The sequence below is a fragment of the Rana temporaria genome, chromosome 8 (assembly GCF_905171775.1).
Source record: "Rana temporaria chromosome 8, aRanTem1.1, whole genome shotgun sequence".
Lineage (NCBI taxonomy): Eukaryota > Metazoa > Chordata > Amphibia > Anura > Ranidae > Rana > Rana temporaria.
In genome coordinates, this window is record NC_053496.1 from 164,536,686 (window position 1) to 164,559,937 (window position 23,252).

Below are 23,252 nucleotides of genomic sequence, written 5' to 3' on the forward strand. Positions count from 1 at the left end.
ACCTGTGCAGCAATGCTGGCAGCACTCATACATCTATTTCCCAAAGACAACCTTTGCATATGACGCTGGGTGCACTCTACATCTTTGGTCGACAGTGGCAAGGCCTGTTCTGAGTGGAACCTGTCCTGTTAAACCACTGTATGGTCTTGGCCACCGTGCTGCAGCTCAGTTTCAGGGCCTTGCCAATCTTCTTACAGCCTGGGCCATCTTTATTTAGAGCAAAAAAAAACCCTGTTCGGTTCGCACCAGAACCTTCGAATGGACCGAACGTTCGCGCGAACATTTAGAACCCCATTGACGTCTATGGGACTCGAACGTTCAAATTCAAAAGTGCTCATTTTAAAGCCCAATATGCAAGTTATTGTCGGAAAACGTCCTTGAGAACCCGGGTCTTGCCCCAGGGAACATGTATCAATGGAAAAAAAGTTTTAAAAACGGTCGTTTTTTCTGGAGCAACGATTTTAATGATGCTTAAAGTGAAAAAAAATGAAAAATTCCTTTAAATATCGTACCTGCTGGGTGTCTATAGTAGTGGCACGTGTTTAGAACTGTCCCTGCACAAAATTAGATTACTATAAGAAAAAAGTAATTTAAGACTGCTTGCGGCTTTAATGTAATGTTTGGTCCCTGCAATATGGATGAAAATCACTGAGAAAAATAGCATGGGTTTCCCCGCCCCCCTCCCCCCAGGTCATTACAAGCCCCTTTGGCCCTATATACTTTGAACAGCAGTATACAGGCGGTGCAAACAAGAGAGGGACTGTAGGTTTGTTGTTAAGTAGAATCTGTTTGTAATTTTCAACTGGTACTTCTTTAAAGTGTAGCTTCAGCCATAAAATCTTTTTTTAAGCTTTTCTGAAAACATAGAGAAGGGTTATCACCCCTGTAACATTTGTTTTGCTGTCTGTGTGCATCTGTTCAGAAGATTGCACCTCTCTTTCTGTCCCAATGACAAAAGATTTTTTATTTTTTTTGGTGAAACAAGGATTGGTGCTAAAGCATCAGTGGACAGGAGACACCTTTTGCAGAAGAGAATTTCTCTTCCTAGGGGTAGATTTCCTTTCACTTCCTGTTGTCTCCTTCCGTTTGCAAGTAGGAGTCGTTTGCAAGTTGGATGTTTGAAAGTAAGGGCCTGCCATATATACTCTGCAGAAATTTGGGCCCTAGGTGTTGGTGTTGCCACAACACTGTAAGCCCTCACAGTTAGTCTTGGTGGGCGCTTGAACGCCCTGCTGTGAAATATTAGATCAAAAATTGTAATTACACGCTTGTTGAACAGGGGCAGAAAAATTGGGCCTTAGGCACTGGTGCTGGTGCCACAACACTGCAACCCCTCACAGATACTCTAGTTGGAGCACAGCAATGAGCCTGCTGCAAAGCATTGCATCAAAAACTGTAATTACATGCCCCTGTTAAACAGGGGCAGAAAAATTGGGCCTTAGGCACTGGTGCTGGTGCCACAACACTGCAACCCCTCACAGATACTCTAGTTGGAGCACAGCAATGAGCCCGCTGCAAAGCATTGCATCAAAAATTGTAATTACACGCCCTTGTTAAACAGGGGCAGAAAATGTGTGCCTTAGGCACTGGTGGAGGTGCCCAGAACCAATAATGTTCTTACAAGCTATCATCAAGAGGAGGAAAATTATATTCAGTCAGCATAACATGATAGTCACTCAGCATCAGCATAGGCAGTCTCCAAGGGATCTGACATTTCAAAAAAATTATTCAGTTACATCAGCATCAGGTGCTTGGTAGCTGGTGGTGATCCAAGCCTGATTCATTTGTATGAAGGTCAGTCGATCGACAAAGTCGGTGGAGAGGCGCACCCTGTGATCGGTCACAAAGCCTCCGAAAGAACGCTGGATGCAGGACAAGCCAGTAGCTCAATTACGTACTGTGCAAGCTCTAGCCAGTGATCCATCCTCAAGACCCAGTAAGCCAGAGGATTTTCGGTGGGAAAGGTGTCCAAGTCTGATCTTGCCCCTAGGTATTCCCGCACCATGTAAAACAGACGCTGGCGATGGTTGCTGGAACCGATCATACCTTGGGGCTGCGGACTAAAAAATTGTCTGAACGCATCGATCAGACGGCCACCTTCTCCACCGCTCCTTCTGTGACTCACCGAAGCCTCATCAACACGTTGTCCAGGACCAGGATTTGGTAACCCCCCAGTCTCTGGGAACGCGTTGCACAGACCTTTCTGCAAGGCCTCCCGAAGATGTTTCATCTACTGCTCCCTCTGCGACGGCAAGATAAGCTCTGCAACCTTACTCTCATTACGTGGATCAAGGAGAGTTGCCAGCCAGTAATGATTCCTCTCCTTGATACCATGAATACGAGGATCCTTACACAGGCTTTGCAGGATCAGGGAGGCCATGCAGCGTAGGTTTGCTGAGGCATTCGGTGCAGAGTCCTCTGGGTCACTGAGGATGACAGGATCCACAGCCACCTCATCCCAGCCACGTACAAGTCCCTGTGTTTCTTGGGACAGTAATTGATCCCTTGAAGACTGCTGCTGCTGATGCTGAGTGCTAGGCTCCACCTCCATGCTGATACAATCCTCCTCCTCCTCGTCCTCTTCCTCTGTGTTAGGCAGGCAAGCAGGACCACTGTCTGGATAAAGGGGGCCTTGAGAGGTAAGGAAGTCCTCCTCTTCCTCCCTCTGTTCTGCCTCAAGGGCCCTGTCCATTATTCCATGTAGCGTGTGCTCCAACATGTGAATAAGAAGAACAGTCTCACTGATGCATACACTGTCATTGCTCACTATCCTCATGGCCTCCTCAAATGGTGACAGGACAGTGCATGCATCCCTAATCAAGGCCCACTGGCGTGGGGGGGAAAAAACAAGCTCCCCTGACCCAGTTCTGCTGCCATATTGGCACAGGTACTCATTGATGGCCCTCTGCTGCATGTGCTGCTGCTGTAGCATGGCCAATGTAGAGTTCCATCTGGTGGGCATGTCACAGATTAGGCGGTTCTTGGGCAGGTTGTATTACCTTTGGAGGTCTGTCAGCCGAGCAGTGGCATTGTATGACCTTCGGAAATGCACACAGACTTTCCTGGCCTGCTTTAGGACATCCTGTAAGCCCGGGTACCTGCCCAAGAACTGCTGCACCATTAAATTCAGAACATGAGCAAAACAGGGCACATGGGTCAGTTTTCCCTGTCGCAGGGCAGAGAGGAGGTTGGTGCCATTGTCGCTAACCACCATTCCTGGCTTAAGCTGGCGTGGCGTCAACCACCTCTGAGCCTGCCCTTGTAGAGCTGACAGAACCTCTGCCCCAGTGTGGCTCCTGTCTCCCAAGCACACCAGCTCTAGCACTGCATGGCATCTCTTGGCCTGCATTCCTGCGTAGCCCCTTGTACGCCTGCGGAGCACGGCTGGTTCAGAGGAAACATTAGCACAGGAAGAGGCCACAGAGGAAGAAGAAGAGGAAGGGGTGGAGGAGAGAGGTGTGTCACAACCAGTAGTAGTGTTTTGGAGGCGTGGTGGCGGAGCAACCTCCAACACTACTGTACCTTGCCCTGTGTCCTTCCCAGCTGCCAGCAGAGTCACCCAATGCACCGTGAAAGAGAGGTAACGTCCCTGTCCATGCCTGCTGGACCATGAGTCAGCGGTAAGATGCACCTTACCACTGACCGCCCTGTCCAGCGAGGCATGGACATTGCCTTCCACATGCCGGTAGAGAGCGGGAATCGCCTTCCGTGAGAAAAAGTGGCGTTTGGGTACTTGCCACTGAGGTACCGCACATTCCACAAACTCACGGAAGGGGGCAGAATGTACCAACTGAAAAGGTAGCAGTTGAAGTGCTAGCAATTTCACTAAGCTAGCATTCAACCGCTGGGCATGTGGATGGCTGGGAGAGTACTTCTTTTGGCGCTGCAGCAGCTAGGGCAGGGAAATTTGTCTGCTACTATCAGTAGATTTCCTGCATGTACTACTAGGTTGTGACACACCTATTTCTACACCTTCAGTCCTATCAGTGCAGGCTTCAGAGAGGACTGAGGGTCTAGTGGGGTTGGAGCTCCCAGCTGATGAGGGACAAGGGGAGGTCCGCTTTGTTCTTTGGTGTGGGTCTTTCAGGTATGCTTGCCAACGAACTGCATGGCAGGTCAACATATGTCTGGTCAAGCATGTGGTGCCCAAGCGGGTGATGTTTTGGCCACACGAGATACGCTTAAGACATATGTTGCAAATAGCAACGGTGCGATCTGATGCACATGTCTCAAAAAAGGCCCACACCAAAGAACTTTTGCAGTACTGTTGAGACACAGCAGCGCCCTGCACAGGCGTAGCTCTGCGATGTAATGCAGTTGGTGTGCTGCCCTTAAGCTGGCCCCTGGAGGGCATCCTGCCTCTTTGGAGATGTGCCTGTGCCTCCTCCTCCTCTTCCTCCTCCTCTTCCTCCTCCTCTCTCCTATCAGGCACCCACGTAGAGTCAGTGACCTCGTCATCCCCTCCCTCCTCATCACTGTCGAAAACCTGGCAGTATGCTGCAGCTGGGGCAACATGACTGCCAGATTGCTGTCCCTCTCGGGCACCCGCTCTCTCTGGGCTCACATCAATGCCTTCCTCTATCTGTGTTCTGTCATCGGAGCCTTCAAAACGCTGCGCATCTTCATGTAGCATGTACCCAACACTGTGTTGAAACAGTTCGGGGGACTCCTCAGGAGGACATGGTGGGACTAGGGAAGGATTGTGTGATGCCATTGTGCAGAGGGAAGAGGAAGCCTTGGCAGCTGCTTTGCCAGACAAACTAAGCTCAGCCTGGGTGAGAGAGGATGAGGAGGATGAGGATTGCTTGGTCATCCACTCTACTTACTTCTCTGCATGTTGAGGCTCAACACGGCCAGCTCCCAAAAAGAAGGACGAGCGTTTCAGACGGCCACGTGCTGAAGAGGATGCACCGTGTCCACCACCAGCGTTGCCTCTAGATGCAGAGCCTGCTTGCCCTCGTGACTCTCTGCCTCTCTTTGTTGTCCTTCCAGACATTTTAATGGCCTGCACAGGACAAAATCAGAAATAAACAGCCCACGTGCAGTAAGAGCGACTGCGTTTATGTGCAATTAAATAACACATGTGCACTAACAGCAACTGCGTTTATGTGCAAATAAATAGCACAGGTGCAGTAACAGCTAATGCGTTTATGTGCAATTAAATAGCACACGTGCACTAACAGCAACTGCGTTTATGGGCAAATAAACAACACACGTGCAGTTAGAGCGACTGCGTTTATGGGCAAAAGAACAGCAAATGTGCAGTAAGAGCAACTGCGTTTATGTGCAATTAAATAGCCCATGTGCAGTAACAGCTAATGCGTTTATGGGCAAAAAAAACAGCACACGTGCAGTAAGAGCGACTGCGTTTATGGGCAAAAAAGCAGAAAACATGCAGTAAGAGCGACTGCATTTATGGGCAAAAAAACAGCAAACGTGCAGTAAGAGCGACTGCGTTTATGGGCAAAAACACAGCAAACGTGCAGTAAGAGCGACTGCGTTTATGGGCAAAAAACAGCACACGTGCAGTAAGAGCAAATGCGTTTATGTGCAATTAAATAGCCCACGTCCAGTAACAGCAACTGTGTTTATGTACAATTAAATAGCCCACGTGCAGTAACAGCTAATGCGTTTATGGGCAAAAAAACAGCACACATGCAGTAAGAGCAACTGTGTTTATGGGAAAAAAAACAGCAAACGTGCAGTAAGAGCGACTGTGTTTATGGGCAAAAAAACATGCGCAGTAAGAGCGACTGCGTTTATGGGCAAAAAAACAGCACATGTGCAGTAAGAGCGACTGCGTTTATGTGCAATTAAATAGCCCACGTGCAGTAACAGCAACTGCGTTTATGTGCAATTAAATAGCCCACATGCAGTAACAGCTAATGCGTTTATGGGCAAAAAAAATAGCACACGTGCAGTAAGAGCGACTGCGTTTATGGGCAAAAAAACAGCACACGTGCAGTAAGAGCGACTGCATTTATGGGCAAAAAAACAGCAAACGTGCAGTAAGAGCGGCTGCGTTTATGGGCAAAAAAACAGCAAACGCGCAGTAAGAGCAAATGCGTTTATGTGCAATTAAATAGCCCACGTGCATTAACAGCAACTGCGTTTATGTGAAAATTAAATAGCCCACGTGCAGTAACAGCAACTGAGTTTATGTGCAATTAAATATCCCACGTGCAGTAACAGCTAATGCGTTTATGGGCAAAAAAACAGCACACGTGCAGTAAGAGCGACTGCGTTTATGGGCAAAAAAAACACGTGCAGTGAGAGCGACTGCGTTTATGGGCAAAAAAACAGCACACGTGCAGTAAGAGCAAATGCGTTTATGTGCAATTAAATAGCCCACGTGCAGTAACAGCAACTGCGTTTATGTGCAAATAAATAGCCCACGTGCAGTAACAGCAACTGCGTTTATGTGCAATTAAATAGCCCACATGCAGTAACAGCGAATGCGTTTATGGGCAAAAAAACAGCACACGTGCAGTAAGAGCGACTGCGTTTATGGGCAAAAAAACAGCAAACGTGCAGTAAGAGCGACTGCGTTTATGGGCAAAAAAACAGCACACGTGCAGTAAGAGAAAATGCATTTATGTGCAATTAAATAGCCCAGGTGCAGTAACAGCAACTGTGTTTATGTGCAATTAAATAGCCCACGTGCAGTAACAGCTAATGCGTTTATGGGCAAAAAAACAGCACACGTGCAGTAAAAGGCAAATGCGTTTATGTGCAATTAAATAGCCCACGTGCAGTAACAGCAACTGCGTTTATTTGAAAATTAAATAGCCCACGTGCATTAACAGCAACTGCTTTTATCTGCAATTAAATATCCCACGTGCAGTAACAGCTAATGCGTTTATGGGCAAAAAAACAGCACACGTGCAGTAAGAGCAAATGCGTTTATGTGCAATTACATAGCCCACGTGCAGTAACAGCAACTGCGTTTATGTGAAAATTAAATAGCCCACGTGCAGTAACAGCAACTGTGTTTATGTGCAATTAAATATCCCACGTGCAGTAACAGCTAATGCGTTTATGGGCAAAAAAACAGCACACGTGCAGTAAGAGCGACTGCATTTATGGGCAAAAAAACAGAAAACGTGCAGTAAGAGCGACTGGGTTTATGGGCAAAAAAAACACGTGCAGTAAGAGTGACTAAGGCCGGGTACTCACGACCAAACATGTATGGTGAAAGCGGTCCGTCGGACCGTTTTCACCATACATGTCTGCCAGAGGGCTTCTGTACGATGGTTGTACACACCATCGTACAGAAGACCGCGCGTAAACAATACGCGGGGCGTGTCCGCGGTGTCGCCGCGTCGATGACGCGGTGTCGCCGCGACAATGACGCAGCGACGTGGGCGGGCCGCCTTTAAAATGCTTCCACGCATGCGTCGAAGTCATTCGACGCATGCGAGGGACGGCGGGCGCCTGGACATGTACGGTAGGTCTGTACTGACGACCGTACATGTCCGAGCGGGCAGGATTCCAGCGGACTGTTTTAAAACAAGTCCAGGAATATTTGTCCGCTGGGAAAAGGCCCGGCGGGCAAATGTTTGCTGGAATTCGGCCCGCTCGCGCCCACACACGACCAAACATGTCTGCTGAAACTGGCCTGCGGACCAGTTTCAGCAGACATGTTTGGTCGTGAGTACGGGGCCTAAGAGTGACTGCGTTTATGGGCAAACAAAGCACACGTGCAGTAAGAGCGACTGCGTTTATGGGTAAAAAAAAGCTGTTTTTTTTTGTAAGAGCAAATGCGTTTATGTGCAATTTAATAGCCCACGTGCAGTAACAGCAACTGCGTTTATGTGCAATTAAATAGCCCACGTACAGTAACAGCAACTGCGATTATGTGCAATTAAATAGCCCACGTGCAGTAACAGCTAATGCGTTTATGGGCAAAAAAACAGCACACGTGCAGTAAGAGCGACTGCGTTTATGGGCAAAAAACAGCACACGTGCAGTAAGAGCGACTGCGTTTATGGGCAAAAAAACAGCACACGTGCAGTAAGAGCGACTGCGTTTATGTGCAATTAAATAGCCCACGTGCAGTAACGCAACTGCGTTTATGTGCAATTAAATAACCCACGTGCAGTAACAGCTAATGCGTTTATGTGCAATTAAATAGCACACGTGCAGTAACAGCAACTGCGTGTATGTGCAATTAAATAGCACACGTGCACTAACAGCAACTGTGTTTATGTGCAATTAAATAGCACACGTGCAGTAACAGCTAATGCGTTTATGTGCAATTAAATAGCACACGTGCAGTAACAGCAACTGCGTTTATGTGCAATTAAATAGCACATGTCCACTAACACTGAGTACTATGTTTAGGTGTAAACTAAACAGCAATACAACACGTTAGAGCACTGCAGCTAGCACAATCTACTACCTAAAAATTGGCAGTATAGTATAGGATCTAGCTAAGCTATACAGTGTATAAATATATGTACAACCGAAGGATGTATATATATCCTTTACACACTGTAAATTTAACTAAACTGACTAGCCTGCCTGCTCTATCTATTTATCTATCTATATATCTATCTGGTAGAAAAGACACTGTGTCTCTCTCTAGCTCTCTAACTGACTGACTGACTTATTTTCTTTAACAACGCCGCAACACACTACACGCGGCCGCCTTGCAGGCGGCCTTATATGGTGTGGGGAGTGTACTAAACCCCCTGAGCCATAATTGGCCAAAGCCACCCTGGCTTTGGCCAATTATGGTTCTTCGTTTTTTGCACGCTGTCATTGGCCAAGCATGCAGGGAATTGCGCGCTGATGATTGGTCAAGCATGCTTGACCAATCATCAGCGCGCAATGCCGCAGTGAATTATGGGCCGTTGCACGTCACTCGAATTTGGCGCGAACGACCCATTTTGTTCGAAATTCATCGAACGTACGAACAGACAATGTTTGAGTCGAACATACGTTCGCATCGAACACAAAGCTCATCTCTAATCAGTATGTTTCTTACTGCACGTGTGCTGTTTTTTTGCCCATAAACGCAGTCGCTCTTACTGCACGTTTGCTGTTTTTTTGCCCATAAACGCTGCAGTAACAGCAACTGCGTTTATTTGAAAATTAAATAGCCCACGTGCATTAACAGCAACTGCTTTTATCTGCAATTAAATATCCCACGTGCAGTAACAGCTAATGCGTTTATGGGCAAAAAAACAGCACACGTGCAGTAAGAGCAAATGCGTTTATGTGCAATTACATAGCCCACGTGCAGTAACAGCAACTGCGTTTATGTGAAAATTAAATAGCCCACGTGCAGTAACAGCAACTGTGTTTATGTGCAATTAAATATCCCACGTGCAGTAACAGCTAATGCGTTTATGGGCAAAAAAACAGCACACGTGCAGTAAGAGCGACTGCATTTATGGGCAAAAAAACAGAAAACGTGCAGTAAGAGCGACTGGGTTTATGGGCAAAAAAAACACGTGCAGTAAGAGTGACTAAGGCCGGGTACTCACGACCAAACATGTATGGTGAAAGCGGTCCGTCGGACCGTTTTCACCATACATGTCTGCCAGAGGGCTTCTGTACGATGGTTGTACACACCATCGTACAGAAGACCGCGCGTAAACAATACGCGGGGCGTGTCCGCGGTGTCGCCGCGTCGATGACGCGGTGTCGCCGCGACAATGACGCAGCGACGTGGGCGGGCCGCCTTTAAAATGCTTCCACGCATGCGTCGAAGTCATTCGACGCATGCGAGGGACGGCGGGCGCCTGGACATGTACGGTAGGTCTGTACTGACGACCGTACATGTCCGAGCGGGCAGGATTCCAGCGGACTGTTTTAAAACAAGTCCAGGAATATTTGTCCGCTGGGAAAAGGCCCGGCGGGCAAATGTTTGCTGGAATTCGGCCCGCTCGCGCCCACACACGACCAAACATGTCTGCTGAAACTGGCCTGCGGACCAGTTTCAGCAGACATGTTTGGTCGTGAGTACGGGGCCTAAGAGTGACTGCGTTTATGGGCAAACAAAGCACACGTGCAGTAAGAGCGACTGCGTTTATGGGTAAAAAAAAGCTGTTTTTTTTTGTAAGAGCAAATGCGTTTATGTGCAATTTAATAGCCCACGTGCAGTAACAGCAACTGCGTTTATGTGCAATTAAATAGCCCACGTACAGTAACAGCAACTGCGATTATGTGCAATTAAATAGCCCACGTGCAGTAACAGCTAATGCGTTTATGGGCAAAAAAACAGCACACGTGCAGTAAGAGCGACTGCGTTTATGGGCAAAAAACAGCACACGTGCAGTAAGAGCGACTGCGTTTATGGGCAAAAAAACAGCACACGTGCAGTAAGAGCGACTGCGTTTATGTGCAATTAAATAGCCCACGTGCAGTAACGCAACTGCGTTTATGTGCAATTAAATAACCCACGTGCAGTAACAGCTAATGCGTTTATGTGCAATTAAATAGCACACGTGCAGTAACAGCAACTGCGTGTATGTGCAATTAAATAGCACACGTGCACTAACAGCAACTGTGTTTATGTGCAATTAAATAGCACACGTGCAGTAACAGCTAATGCGTTTATGTGCAATTAAATAGCACACGTGCAGTAACAGCAACTGCGTTTATGTGCAATTAAATAGCACATGTCCACTAACACTGAGTACTATGTTTAGGTGTAAACTAAACAGCAATACAACACGTTAGAGCACTGCAGCTAGCACAATCTACTACCTAAAAATTGGCAGTATAGTATAGGATCTAGCTAAGCTATACAGTGTATAAATATATGTACAACCGAAGGATGTATATATATCCTTTACACACTGTAAATTTAACTAAACTGACTAGCCTGCCTGCTCTATCTATTTATCTATCTATATATCTATCTGGTAGAAAAGACACTGTGTCTCTCTCTAGCTCTCTAACTGACTGACTGACTTATTTTCTTTAACAACGCCGCAACACACTACACGCGGCCGCCTTGCAGGCGGCCTTATATGGTGTGGGGAGTGTACTAAACCCCCTGAGCCATAATTGGCCAAAGCCACCCTGGCTTTGGCCAATTATGGTTCTTCGTTTTTTGCACGCTGTCATTGGCCAAGCATGCAGGGAATTGCGCGCTGATGATTGGTCAAGCATGCTTGACCAATCATCAGCGCGCAATGCCGCAGTGAATTATGGGCCGTTGCACGTCACTCGAATTTGGCGCGAACGACCCATTTTGTTCGAAATTCATCGAACGTACGAACAGACAATGTTTGAGTCGAACATACGTTCGCATCGAACACAAAGCTCATCTCTAATCAGTATGTTTCTAGATGCTTTGCATGAAGATATAAAACAAAATATTTTATTAGTTACCCCGAATCCTCGTGATTTAAAAGACGTATTGTTGAGAGCAGATCATTTATGGAGAAAGTCAAATGAGCAGGCTGTCAGAATTGATGTAGCCACATTATTTAGGACAAACATTGAACAGAAAGATCAGGAGATAACATCTAATGATCACATCAAAAGGGGAAACTCTGTGTCAAACATACAGTAGGTGATATTAATATGAAAAAAGCTGACCAAAATAATAATAAGAAAAAGACCTGGATACCATTTCCTCAGTTAAAACAGAAATATGACCACCTGAAGATTGAGTATGATAAGATGAAAATAGAATATTACACATTATTAGAACAGTTGAATGGTCCAGATCTGTTTTTGAATGAAAATGACACTTCTCTAGCAGTAGGGGTGAATTAGCTTTAAAGTGTAAACATGTAAATAGTACTTTGTTTAAGGACCTTGCTAATGAGTTTTGTTGGAGAGTTTTTGTCTTTCAAATACATTGCTGGAGATATTAGTTTGCATGTAAATAGCAGGACAAATTGCTGGCTAGTGGGGGAGAAATGCTGAATGGACAATATATCACTATACAAGTGAATATCTCTCAATATTCATCAAGCAATGGACTTTTTTTTGAACATTCAAATTTCCTTTAATTTTTTTCCTTTTTTTTTTTTATTATTTTCTTTTCAATGGATTTCCCCAACGCCCTATTTTTTAATTTTCCTCCTTTCCCTGATATATTTTGCTTTTTTATTATGTTTTATTCCTTGAACTTAATCTTAAAACCAGAGCGAAGCATTTATACCTAAAATTATTTTATAACATCTGTACATATGACATAATGCATATTGATATCAATATATTTTACATCTGAGGTGATGCTGCACAATGGCTTAGCATAGCATAAATTATAGAAGGTTGGGTGGTTTTCCTAAATTTATAAGAGGGTGAGTGAAATTCATCACTCTAGTCATGATTTGAAACATTGCTGAATCAGTTGTTTATAATATGCTGAAGGCTGTGACTGTGATATGGATGAGAAAGACCTTTCTACCTTTCATAAAAAATACTGGCAAGAATTTCCACTGCCGCCTTGTCTAGACAGAAGATCTGATAAACACTGAGGTCAAGCTGATACTATCTAAACCATCGCATGGGGAAATATATTTATGTTGGTAGACCATTCTGGTGGAATTATGGACTGAATGATACAAATAACAGCTCTATTAAAGGCAATGAGGGGTCAGCCTACAGAACATTACGAAAGCAAATTGTTGCTGGCAATCAACAAATTCAGGATATTGAGAGTTTGAAATTAAAGGAATCAAGGGCCAGATTCACAGCGGAGATACGACGGAGTATCTCAGATACTCCGTCGTATCTCTCAGAGTATCTATGCGACTGATTCATAGAATCAGTTACGCATAGATAGCCCTAAGATCGACAGGTGTAATTGTTTTACACTGTCGGATCTTAGGATGCAGTACCGCGGCCGCCGCTGGGGGGAGTTTGCGTCGTATTCCAGCGTTGGGTATGCAAATTAGCAGTTACGGCAATCCACAACAGATTTTCGCGTTCGGTACGTCGTCGCTAGTATAGTTTCCCGTCGCAATTTTAGGCGTCGTTTGACCTGCCCTAACTTTAGACAGCACACGTATGTGCTGTTTAAAGTATGGCCGTCGTTCCCTTGTCGAAATGTTAATTTTTTTTGTCTTGCGTAAAACGTCCGGGAATACGAAAGTACGCTACGCACATCGCACGGCGTCGCCGTTCGAAAAAATGACGTCACTCGCGCAAAGCACGGCGGGAATTTCAAAACGGAGCATGCGCAGTAGGTCCGGCGTGGGAGCGCGCCTAATTTAAATGGCACACGCCCATTTGAATTACGCGGGCTTACTCCGGAGGCCGCCAGCGTAGGTTTTCATTGCAAGTGCTTTGTGAATCAGGCACTTGCGATGAAAACTTGCGGCGGTGTAACGTATCTACGATACGTTACGCCGCCACACTTCTACGTGAATCTGGCCCCAAGTGTCCTGATTGGTGGATTAATGATTGAAGGTGTCAAATGCAAGGAAATAGTTTGCAGCACAGAATTTTTACTGCCGTATCCAAACCTTTTGACTTGGAAAATGACTGCTGGTACATTGATGGTTCCTCTTACTATAAAGATGGAAGTAGAATTTCAGGATTTGCTGGTGTTTGTGTAAAAGCATCTTTTAAAAATGAAAACTTTGAGCCCGGAGATGAGAGAATCCTGGACTTACGTGGATTGGACCTCCCAAAACATACCAAGCTTTACTTTCAGTGAGATGGTGAGAGATGTGATGAAGTCAGAATGGACGGTGACATCAGCTCGTTTTTGCACAATATTCAAGATCGTGATGTGATTTACAAAAAAAAAAAAGAGCAATCTTTGAAATGAGGCCTAACAGCTATACGGGCCACGGATGTTTACTGAATCCTTTTCCAGTCATGGTCTAAAGTTATATTATCTAATAACTGTTTCATGGGGATAATTTAGAGGTTGGTGAAGAGAGATGTAACCAGTCTCAACTTAACATTTCATATGAGCCATTGTAAAGCATCCAGTACCTCAAACCATAATGATGTTTGTTGTTCGAATTATGAGTCAGTTCTAGTAGTTAGAACCGACTCAAGTGGGGGAATATGTTGTAATATATGTTGTAATATACAGTATGTGGATTTATGTGGAATGTTTATATATATATATATATATATATATAATGTCGTATTATTGTGTTCTTAATCCAAAATTGATCAGGTCAGATTTCAAACCTGTAATTCAAAGAGACAGGATAAGTCTGTTTTTACACATCAAACCATTACTCAGGCCACATGTAATCTAATTACTTATTAGAGGAAGCTTATTGGTATGCAAGGATGTATACTAATTAGCTCCCTAATACTAATTAGTGACTCCGGCTGGGAGTGACAATTACCTGGCACTCTGAAAGACAGGATGTAGATCCTGTCTTTCAGATCAAAGACGGCCAATCAAATTGCTCAGCTATTCAGTGGATAGAGAATATAAACATGGAGGTGAGCCTTGTCACTCAGAGAATATACCCCTATGTATTCTCTGTATGAATATATGTTGGTCTGGAAGTGATCAGAATATATATTCTCTATGGGCCAGATCCACAGCCAGCCGCCGTAACTTAAATATTGCCATTTAAGTTACACTGCCGCAAAATTCCTACCTAAGTGCCCGATCCACAAAGCACTTACCTAGAAATTTTCAGCTGTGTAACTTAAATCCGGCCGGCGCAAGGCATTCCTATTCAAATGGGGCAAATCCCATTTAAATTAGGCGCGCTCCCGCGCCGGCCGTACTGCGCATGCTCACAACGTCATTTTCCCGACGTGCTTAGCGCGGTTTTACGTTGCGCCAGGTTTTGAGAATCGCGACGGGCGTAAAAAAAAAAATACGAGTTGTGGCGGGAAAAAAATACATTTGAAAAAAGAAAGACGGCGACGCGGGATAGAAGGGTCTACTTTTACAAGGCCTAAACAGTTTAGGCCTTGTAAAAGCAGCCCTAATTTTACGATTGCAAACTAATACTTACGGAGAAAAAACGAAGCGTAAAAGCTTCGTGGATCTCTGTAAGTGCTAATTTGCATACCCGAAGCGGCATTTCGACTCGAAATGCCCCCAGCGGCGGATGCGGTACTGCATCCTAAGATCCAACAGTGTAAGTCCTTTACACATGTCGGATCTTCTCCCTATCTTTTGGAAACTGATTCTGTGGATCAGTTCCAAAGATAGAAACAGGGATACGACGGCGTATCAGTAGATACGCCGGTGTATCCCTTTTGTGGATCTGGCCCTATGTATTCTCTGAGAAACATGGCACAGGACTAGAAGTGGAGAGAATATTTTCCTTATGTATTCTCTGCATAAATATATGTTGGTCTGGAAGTGATCAGAATATATGTTCTCTAAGATGAGACTTTGAATTACCTTGTTGGATTTTGTATCATCTGTGGAATTTGGACTTTGTTTGCTATTGGAAGTTAATTAAAATGTGTTCTCTGGAGAGCCTGTGTGTTGTTGCGGAACAACCTAATTTATAGTCATCATATAATATCTAAGATATCAAGGATCTAATCGGACTCCACTACTATACTACTTTTATATCACTGCATTTATTGGACTTTTATATCACTACATTGGATCGTATGGTTCTGTGTTGGATACTTTTTATATCACTACACTCCAGTACACAGCCTATGATTGACAACCTCAGCTTGGTTCATGTGTGTTGTGTGAAGGGGGGTGTGTGTCTTCCCTCCAATGAGCGGCTTCCCTCCACTTTGAATGGCTGTAGAGAAAAGAAGGCTGCAAATAAACAGGTACAACGTATGTAGGAGAATTTGTTTAATCTCAATGTATCATCTGAGGTCAGTCACTTTACTGGGTAAACATATTGGTTTACAACCACTTTAGTGCCTGGTAATGGGAGGTGTACAAAATAATAAAAGCTTTAAAATGTGCCTTTAAAGAATACAAGAGGTACATGGATACAAAGAAATGGTGAACTTGCTCTAATTTAAAACTCACAAACAAAAAAACGTTTGCTTGAGCAATTCTCATCATTCCACCCTCCATCATCCCACATTTCCACACAGTGCTCATCGTCACGACGGTTGTTGGGTTCCCCTGCGCGCCAGTCGAAGTATTTGATGGTTTCCTCAGACAGGTCTCTAAAATCACCATCTTTCTGCAAGTCATTTATACCCATGAATGTGTGCTGATTGACCTGCTTGCGGAGGGAGAAGATGGCTTGGTTTTCTTCGGGGGTCCGGGGTACAGCCAACTGACCTCCGCCATTGGCACAGCTGGTTCTGGCCTCAGAATAAGTGGCTTCAACACCATTTATAATATAGAATTTGTTGCCACTTCTAGCGACATTTTTTGTAAATGAAAGAGCTGTAATAGTGGGAAGAATAGGAAAAAAATATATTTTCATCACACGACTTCATGGAACACATAGCAAACAGTAACATCTGCCAGTTTCTATTAGGTTAAAGGAATTCTGTAGGTAGGGGCAGACTGACCCATTGGGCACTCAAGCATGGACCGAGGGCCTGTGCCACTTGTGGGCATATGAGAGCCTCTACATCCGCAATACATGATGCATCTGCATCTAGCAGGGATTCAGGACGCAGCTGTGATAGATAATACCTCTCACAGCGCGCTGCTCCTTTCCGGCTCCTCCTTTCCTCCCGTCCACTCCAGGTGAGGCGCTGTTGTTTTTGCTGGAGTCTGGAGGTACCATGGCTGCCATCGAGGGGGCGGGAGTGGACTGCAGACAGTACAGGTGCAGGGGGCAGGGCTCCAACAGGACCGCAGGAGGCACAGTGATAGACTCCCGGTCCTCCCGTGTTTCCTCCCCCCCACAGTGTCCAAGACCCACCCACAGTGTCCCCCTGTGTCCTCTACCCACCCACCGTCTCCCCCTGTATCCTCTACCTACCCACCGTGTCCCCCTGAGTCCTCTACCCATTCACAGTGTCCCCCTGTGTCCTCCACCCACCGTGTCCCCCCTGTGCCCTCCACCCACCCACAGTGGCCCCCTGTGTCCTACACCCACCCACAGTGGCCCCCTTTGTCCTACACCCACCCCCCCCACAGTGTCCCCATGTGTCCTCCACCGCCTCACAGTGTCCCCCTGTGCCTTACACCCCCCACAGTCTCCCCCTGTGTCCTCCTCCCACCCACCATGTCCCCCTGTGTCCTCCTCCCACCCCCTGTGTCTTCCACCCACCCACCGTGTGCCCATGTGTCTTCCACCCACCCACCGTGTCCCAATGTCCACCTGTGCCTTCCACCTCCCCCCACAGCGTCCCCCTGTGTCCTTCACCCACAGTGTCCCCCTGTGCCTTCCACCAGCCCCCCCCCCACAGTGTCCCCCTGTGTCCTCCACCCACCCACAGTGTCCCCCTGTGTCCTCCACCCACAGTGTCCCCCTGTATCCTCCACCCACCTAGTGTCCCCCTGTCCCCTCTCGCCTAATGTGCCCTGTGACCCATGATGTTTCCTACTGTGTGCCCTGTGATGTGACCTACTGTGTGCCCCATGCCCTGTGATGTGCTCTGCGCCCTGCTGTGTACTCCCTGATGTGCCCTGTGATGTGCTTTGCTGTGTACCCCCTGATGTACCCTACTGTGTGCCCCATGCCCTGTGATGTGCCCTGCTGTGTACCGCCAAATGTGCCCTATTTCCAATGATGTGCACTGGGATGTGCCCTACTGTGTGCCCCGTGCTTTGCTGTGTGCCCTACTTTGTTCCACATGCCCTGTGATGTGCTGCATGCCCTGCTGTGTACCTCATGATGTGTCATGTGATGTGCCCCGTTGTGTACCCCATGATGTGCCTACTGTGTGACCCATGCCATGCTGTGTACCCCCTCAATCATGTGCCCTGCTGTGTACAGCATAATAAATACTGCTGTGTGCCCTGTGATGTGCCCTGTGTGCCCCATGCCCTGATGTGTACCACCTGATGTGCCCTGCTACATGCCCTGTGATGTTCTCAGTGCCCTGCTGTGTACCCCCTTATGTGCCCTGTGATGTGCCATACTGTGTGTCCTGTGATGTGCCCCATGCCCTGTGATATTCTCAGTGCCCTGCTGTGTACCACCTCATGTGCCCTTTGCCCCATGATGTGCCTTCCTGTGTGCCCTGTGATGTGCCCAACTGTGTGCCCCATGCCCTGTGTTGTTCCCTGCTGTGTACCCCTTCATGTGCCCTGATGTGCGCCTTATGCCCTGTGATGTGCCTGTGCCCTACTGTGTGCCTTACTGTGTGCCCCATGATTTATGTAGGGGGGGAGATTTGTGTAGATGTGGATTGCATGTGGGTGGGAACACAGGGGGCCCCATGATCTTCTATTGCCAAGGGGCCCCATGAGTTGTCAGTCCGCCCTTGTTTGTAGGTGAACAACTGTGGCAGCCATTGATGATCACCATCTAATAAATGTCATTTAGAGGGCTCAGCTACTTAAAGTCCAGGGCCCGGATTCACAAAGCACTTTCGCCGATGTATCTCGAGATACGCCGCGTAAGTGTAACTATGCGCCATCGTATCGGTGCTCCATGCCCACAATCTGCAATACGCCTAAAAATAGGCTTCCTACGACCGACGTAACTTGCCTACGCCGTCGTATCGTTGGCGCATATTTACGCTGGGCGCATTTTCCGCTCCCATTGATTTTCTATGCACATATGCAAATGAGGGAGATACGCCGATTCACAAACGTAGTTGCATCCGGCGCATAATATACGCTGTTTGCGTAAGTCGTACGTCCGGCGTAAAGTTATTCCCCATATAGGAGGCGCAACTCATGCAAAGGTATGGACCAGGGAACACAAGCCATCGTATCTTTTGTCGTTTACGTTGTACGTGAATATGACTAGGCGTAGGTTAAGTTCACGTCATAGGCAGTGATCCGTCGTATCTTAGGGAGTAGTTCCGACGTGATTCTGAGCATGCGCACTGGGATGCGCCCTCGGGACAGCGCATGCGCCGTTCATTTTAAGCACTTCTATGGCGCTTGGTCCATCATTTGCATGGGGTCACGCCTCATTAGCATGGCTCACGCCCACTTCCACCTACGCTGGCTTGTTCCATTCAAATGGCGCCACCCTTTGGGCTGCTTTTGGTGATCTTCGTGTTAGTAAAAGTTTGAGAGCCGATTCGCGCTTTTTAGTCTTCGTGCTTTTCAGTCCGTCAGTTTGTCATCTCCATGACAAACGCTAGTTTTACCAGAACGAGCACTCCCATCTCATACTTGATTCTGAGCATGTGCGTTTTTTCCCCTCGGAAAAGCATACACACGAGCGGTTTTCACAACGAGAAAAAGACTGACGGTATACACGACGGGAAAAAATAGAGCAGGCTCAAATTTTTTTGTGGGCAGTTTTCTCGTCGGGAAAACTGCTATGGAGCATACACGCGACCGGTTTTCCCGACCAATCTAAAAAATGGCAGTTTTCTCGTTGGGAAAACCGGTTGTGTGTATGAGGCATAAGGTCTTCTGACTTTAAAAAGACCAATGCAGGGACCACACTGTAGCTCTGCAGTGGACATAAGGACACTGAGGAACAGTCCACTGCCAGAGCATTGGGGAGCAAAACTGCTGGGCTTTAGGCTTGCTGCACTAATTTTAAGCATTTGTATTGTTTGGTCTGTAGACTGTTCCTGACTTAAGCCCTGTACACACGATCGGATAGCTGATGAAATCTAATCCGATGGATATTTCCGTTGGATATCCGATGAAGCTGACTTTCATCAGTCTTGCCTACACGCCATCGGTCAACCATCCGACCGTGTCCAAACGCGGTGACGTAAAACATTACGACATGCTGAGAAAAATAAAGTTCAATGCTTCCGAGCATGCGTCGACTTGATTCTGAGCATTTTTGATCGATGGACTTCCACACACAGTTTTTTTCTATCATTTTTTTATCCAAAGGAAAAATTTAAAACATGTTCTATTTTTTTTCACCGATGGAAAACAAACCGATGGGGTCCACACACGATCGGTTTGACCGATGAAAACAGTCCATCGGTCTGTTTTCATCGGACAAACCGTGTGTACAGGGCTTAAGAGCTGTGATCTGCTTCAGCAGCAAAGATTGGACCTCCAATCCTTTTAGCTCTTCTTTCCCCGCTGAAGAGTCCAAGGCAACTGTCTTTCTCCCTACCTACCTACCTATTGGCCCCAAACACAAGATATACATTACCCAGGTGAAAGTAACCTCCATATAAAGCATCAAGCTAACCTTTTTCCTGCTTCTCAAGGTTTGATTGCAGATCTCTTATCTGTCTATATCCAGCCATTTGCAATTTAAGATTTTCAATTTCTAAGAAAAGAGTTGACATAATTAAAGTGAATATATCACATGCTAAAGCATTTGTTTCTTCAATATGCTCAAGAGTAACCTTTCATTCCAGTTTTCCAGTGATTGTGCCTTTCTTTTGTAAAAAAAAAAAAAATGTGCCTTTAATTGACCAATGACCAAAACAAATGAACTTTTCCACTATATCACTTAAGGCTGCATTCACACCTGAGCGTTTTGTAGTCTGAAGCTATAAAGGAAAAAATACATTATTATTATAAGCCGAACGCCTGAAGCTCAAACAAGTTCTGGACCCTGCGCGAATCGGGCTAATTTGGGCATTTTTGAACGTTTGTATTCCCATAGAAACTAATGGAAACGCTTGATTCAAGCGTCTAGCGCGTCAACAAGCGTTTCTACAGGCGTTTTTTTCACTTTAATCTGTTCTTTGAAATAGAACATTCACCCAGGAAGAAGCTAAAAACAAAAATCTACAAACATAGCAACAAGTGATGAAAGAGGTGATCATTTTTCCTATTGGCTAAAATAAAAAACGACGAAGTTCAAAAAAGTCGGACAGCTGTATGCAAACGCGCGAATACGTGTGAATATGCGCAACAAAACGTGCAACAAAACGCCGGAAAAAACTACCGAAAACGCTACGCTCAGGTGTGAATGCGGCCTAAAGTAGAAACCTCCTATAGACACGTCTAGTCTATCAAACATTGACTAAGTTCAACTATTCCATTTGACTTTAGTGGTTCCCAAGATTGACCATTGTATGGACTGCATGTGTTCCTAGGGCTTTAACATCACAAGTGAAAGTATAAAACCACTTTGCAGTTGAGTTTTTTCTTTTTTTTTATCCCCGAACATACTTAGAGATACTAATGGGTAGTTGCTTTATTTCGTTTATGGTCCACCAAAATAAAAAGAAAGGTCCTTGAACCCAAAAGCAATGTTTTGGGTTTTCAGCCAATGAAATCTTCATGTCATAAATCCCAATTCTGGTCCTTTCCCCCTGGGAGTTTTGGGTGTTTCTGCCCCCTGTAGTGTTTCAGCTTCTCCTGTTACATTTTCCATAATATAAAATAAATACAAACCCAGCAGCGGTGGTGGGAGCGCTTCATAATAGCAGCAGCAGAAGTGCATACCTAGTAACTCAGAGATCTCACCAACAGAGTTCCCGAGAGATGGATTACAGTGTCCAGTGTGTAACGTTCTAGCATTTACCAGACACTAAAAATAGGATCTTTTTTTTACTTCTTGGTTCCATTATTTCTATAAGTATGGTATGTGACACACGCTCTTTAATCATTATAAATGGGTTATATATTTACCTTCAGGTGATTAGACAAAAACACAGAGAGTTGTGTCAGCTAGTGTTGCTCACGAATATTCGCATTGCGAATATTCGACTCGAATATAGCATATTCGAGAAATCGCGCTATATTTCGAATTTCGCGGTGAATATTCGCAATTCCGAATATTCGCATTTTTTCAATTTGATTTTTAAAACAGATCACATCCTATCGACGTCTAAAAGCATTGCTGGTATGATTAGAGACCCTGGGCTGAGTAGCTAAGCTGAGGCGATCCTATTATGTTGCCAAATTGAAAAAAAAAAAATTGCGATTTTTCGCTATTGCGAATGCGAAAATGATTGCGAATTTTCGATAACTGTGGTAGGAGAACTCTGATTGTCTCTGATGCAAAAGGGGGGGGCTTTGTGTATGTGTATGTTATGAATATTTGTATGTTTGATATTATTATTTTTTGTAAGAAGGAAAAAATTGCGCATACCTTAAAAAAGGGGAGAATACAGCAGCAACTCAAAAATGTTATACAACATAAATTAATACAAGACAGAAAATGGAGTCGCTCTACAAGAATAAAAAATATGTCTAGTGACAAGACATGTGGGCAAATTATAAAATAAGCAAGCGCAAATAACTTGTGAAATACACAGTGAAACAAATATATAAAGAAATATAGTCCCAATAATAGAAAAATAATCTTTCATAAAAATGTCTTTGATATGTGAAGTGAAAAAAAGTCCAAAGCATGCAGCATGAACGTGTTCAATCTTTAAGGTGTTTGATTGACAAACGGCTGTGACAGATGGATAGAGTAAAGAATCACCACCAATGCAAAACACTGTTTATTTTCTATTGTAAAATATCAAGAATATTCTGAGCCAATCAGAGTGCTCCTTCCGCATTTGCCGAATATTCGCAATTATTTTGTATTGTAAAATATCAAGAATATTCTGAGCCAATCAGAGTGCTCCTTCTGCATTTGCCGAATATTCGCAATTATTTTGTATTGTAAAATATCAAGAATATTCTGAGCCAATCAGAGTGCTCCTTCCGCATTTGCCGAATATTCGCAATTATTTTGTATTGTAAAATATCACGAATATTCTGAGCCAATCAGAGTGCTCCTACAGCATTTCTCGAAATTGCGCAATAAATATCGCATTCGCATGTTGCGATATTTCGATAAAATATCACGAATATTCTGAGCCAATCAGAGCGCTCCTCCAGCATTTCTCGAAATTGCGCAATAAATATCGCATTCGCATGTTGCGATATTTCGATAAAATATCACGAATATTCTGAGCCAATCAGAGTGCTCCTACCGCAGTTATCAAAAAATCGCAATTATTTTCGCATTCGCAATAGCGAAAAATCGCAATCATTTACTTTCGATAAAATATCACGAATATTCGAATTTAGCGAATATATCTCGAATATTCGAATATATATCCGAGATATATCGCGAAATCGAATATGGCATATTCTGCTTAACACTAGTGTCAGCACGCAATGGGTTAACGCCTCCTCTGGAACCCACAGAACCACCTCTTCCTAGTTTACTAAAAAGACAGCACCTCCCCCACTGAAGTGTTCTTTTTTTTGGTCAAGCTCCAGGCCACCTGTTTATTGCAGTTGATGATAAGTACTTTGGTTGCACAGCCCCTCCAGGTTCAGCCTCTCCTGGAGTTTGAAGACCATGAATGTTGGATGGTAAATCCTCCTGAAACTGGGTGTCTTGGGTGCAGCG

At 45.2% G+C, this 23,252-nt stretch overlaps 1 protein-coding gene across 1 annotated transcript; it reads right to left on the reverse strand.

Moving 5' to 3' along the window:
- Positions 1–15,821: 15,821 nt before the first annotated feature.
- Positions 15,822–20,206, reverse strand: LOC120910728 (pulmonary surfactant-associated protein A-like). Its single transcript, XM_040322466.1, has 2 exons — positions 20,130–20,206; positions 15,822–16,273 (listed from the first exon to the last, which is right to left on the reverse strand). The coding sequence occupies exons 1-2, from the start codon at positions 20,185–20,187 to the stop codon at positions 15,894–15,896; spliced, it is 438 nt and encodes a 145-aa protein (XP_040178400.1). The 5' UTR covers positions 20,188–20,206; the 3' UTR covers positions 15,822–15,893.
- Between the last annotated feature and the right edge of the window lie 3,046 nt (positions 20,207–23,252).

What these genes read in the sequence shown, in the direction of transcription:
- LOC120910728 (XM_040322466.1), bottom strand. Translation starts at nt 20,187, where the DNA reads ATGGCTGGATATAGACAGATAAGAGATCTGCAATCAAACCTTGAGAAG. An exon ending in CCTTGAGAAGCAGGAAAAAG is followed by an intron (nt 16,274 to 20,129) that starts GTTAGCTTGATG and finishes CCACTATTACAG; the next exon opens with CTCTTTCATTTACAAAAAAT.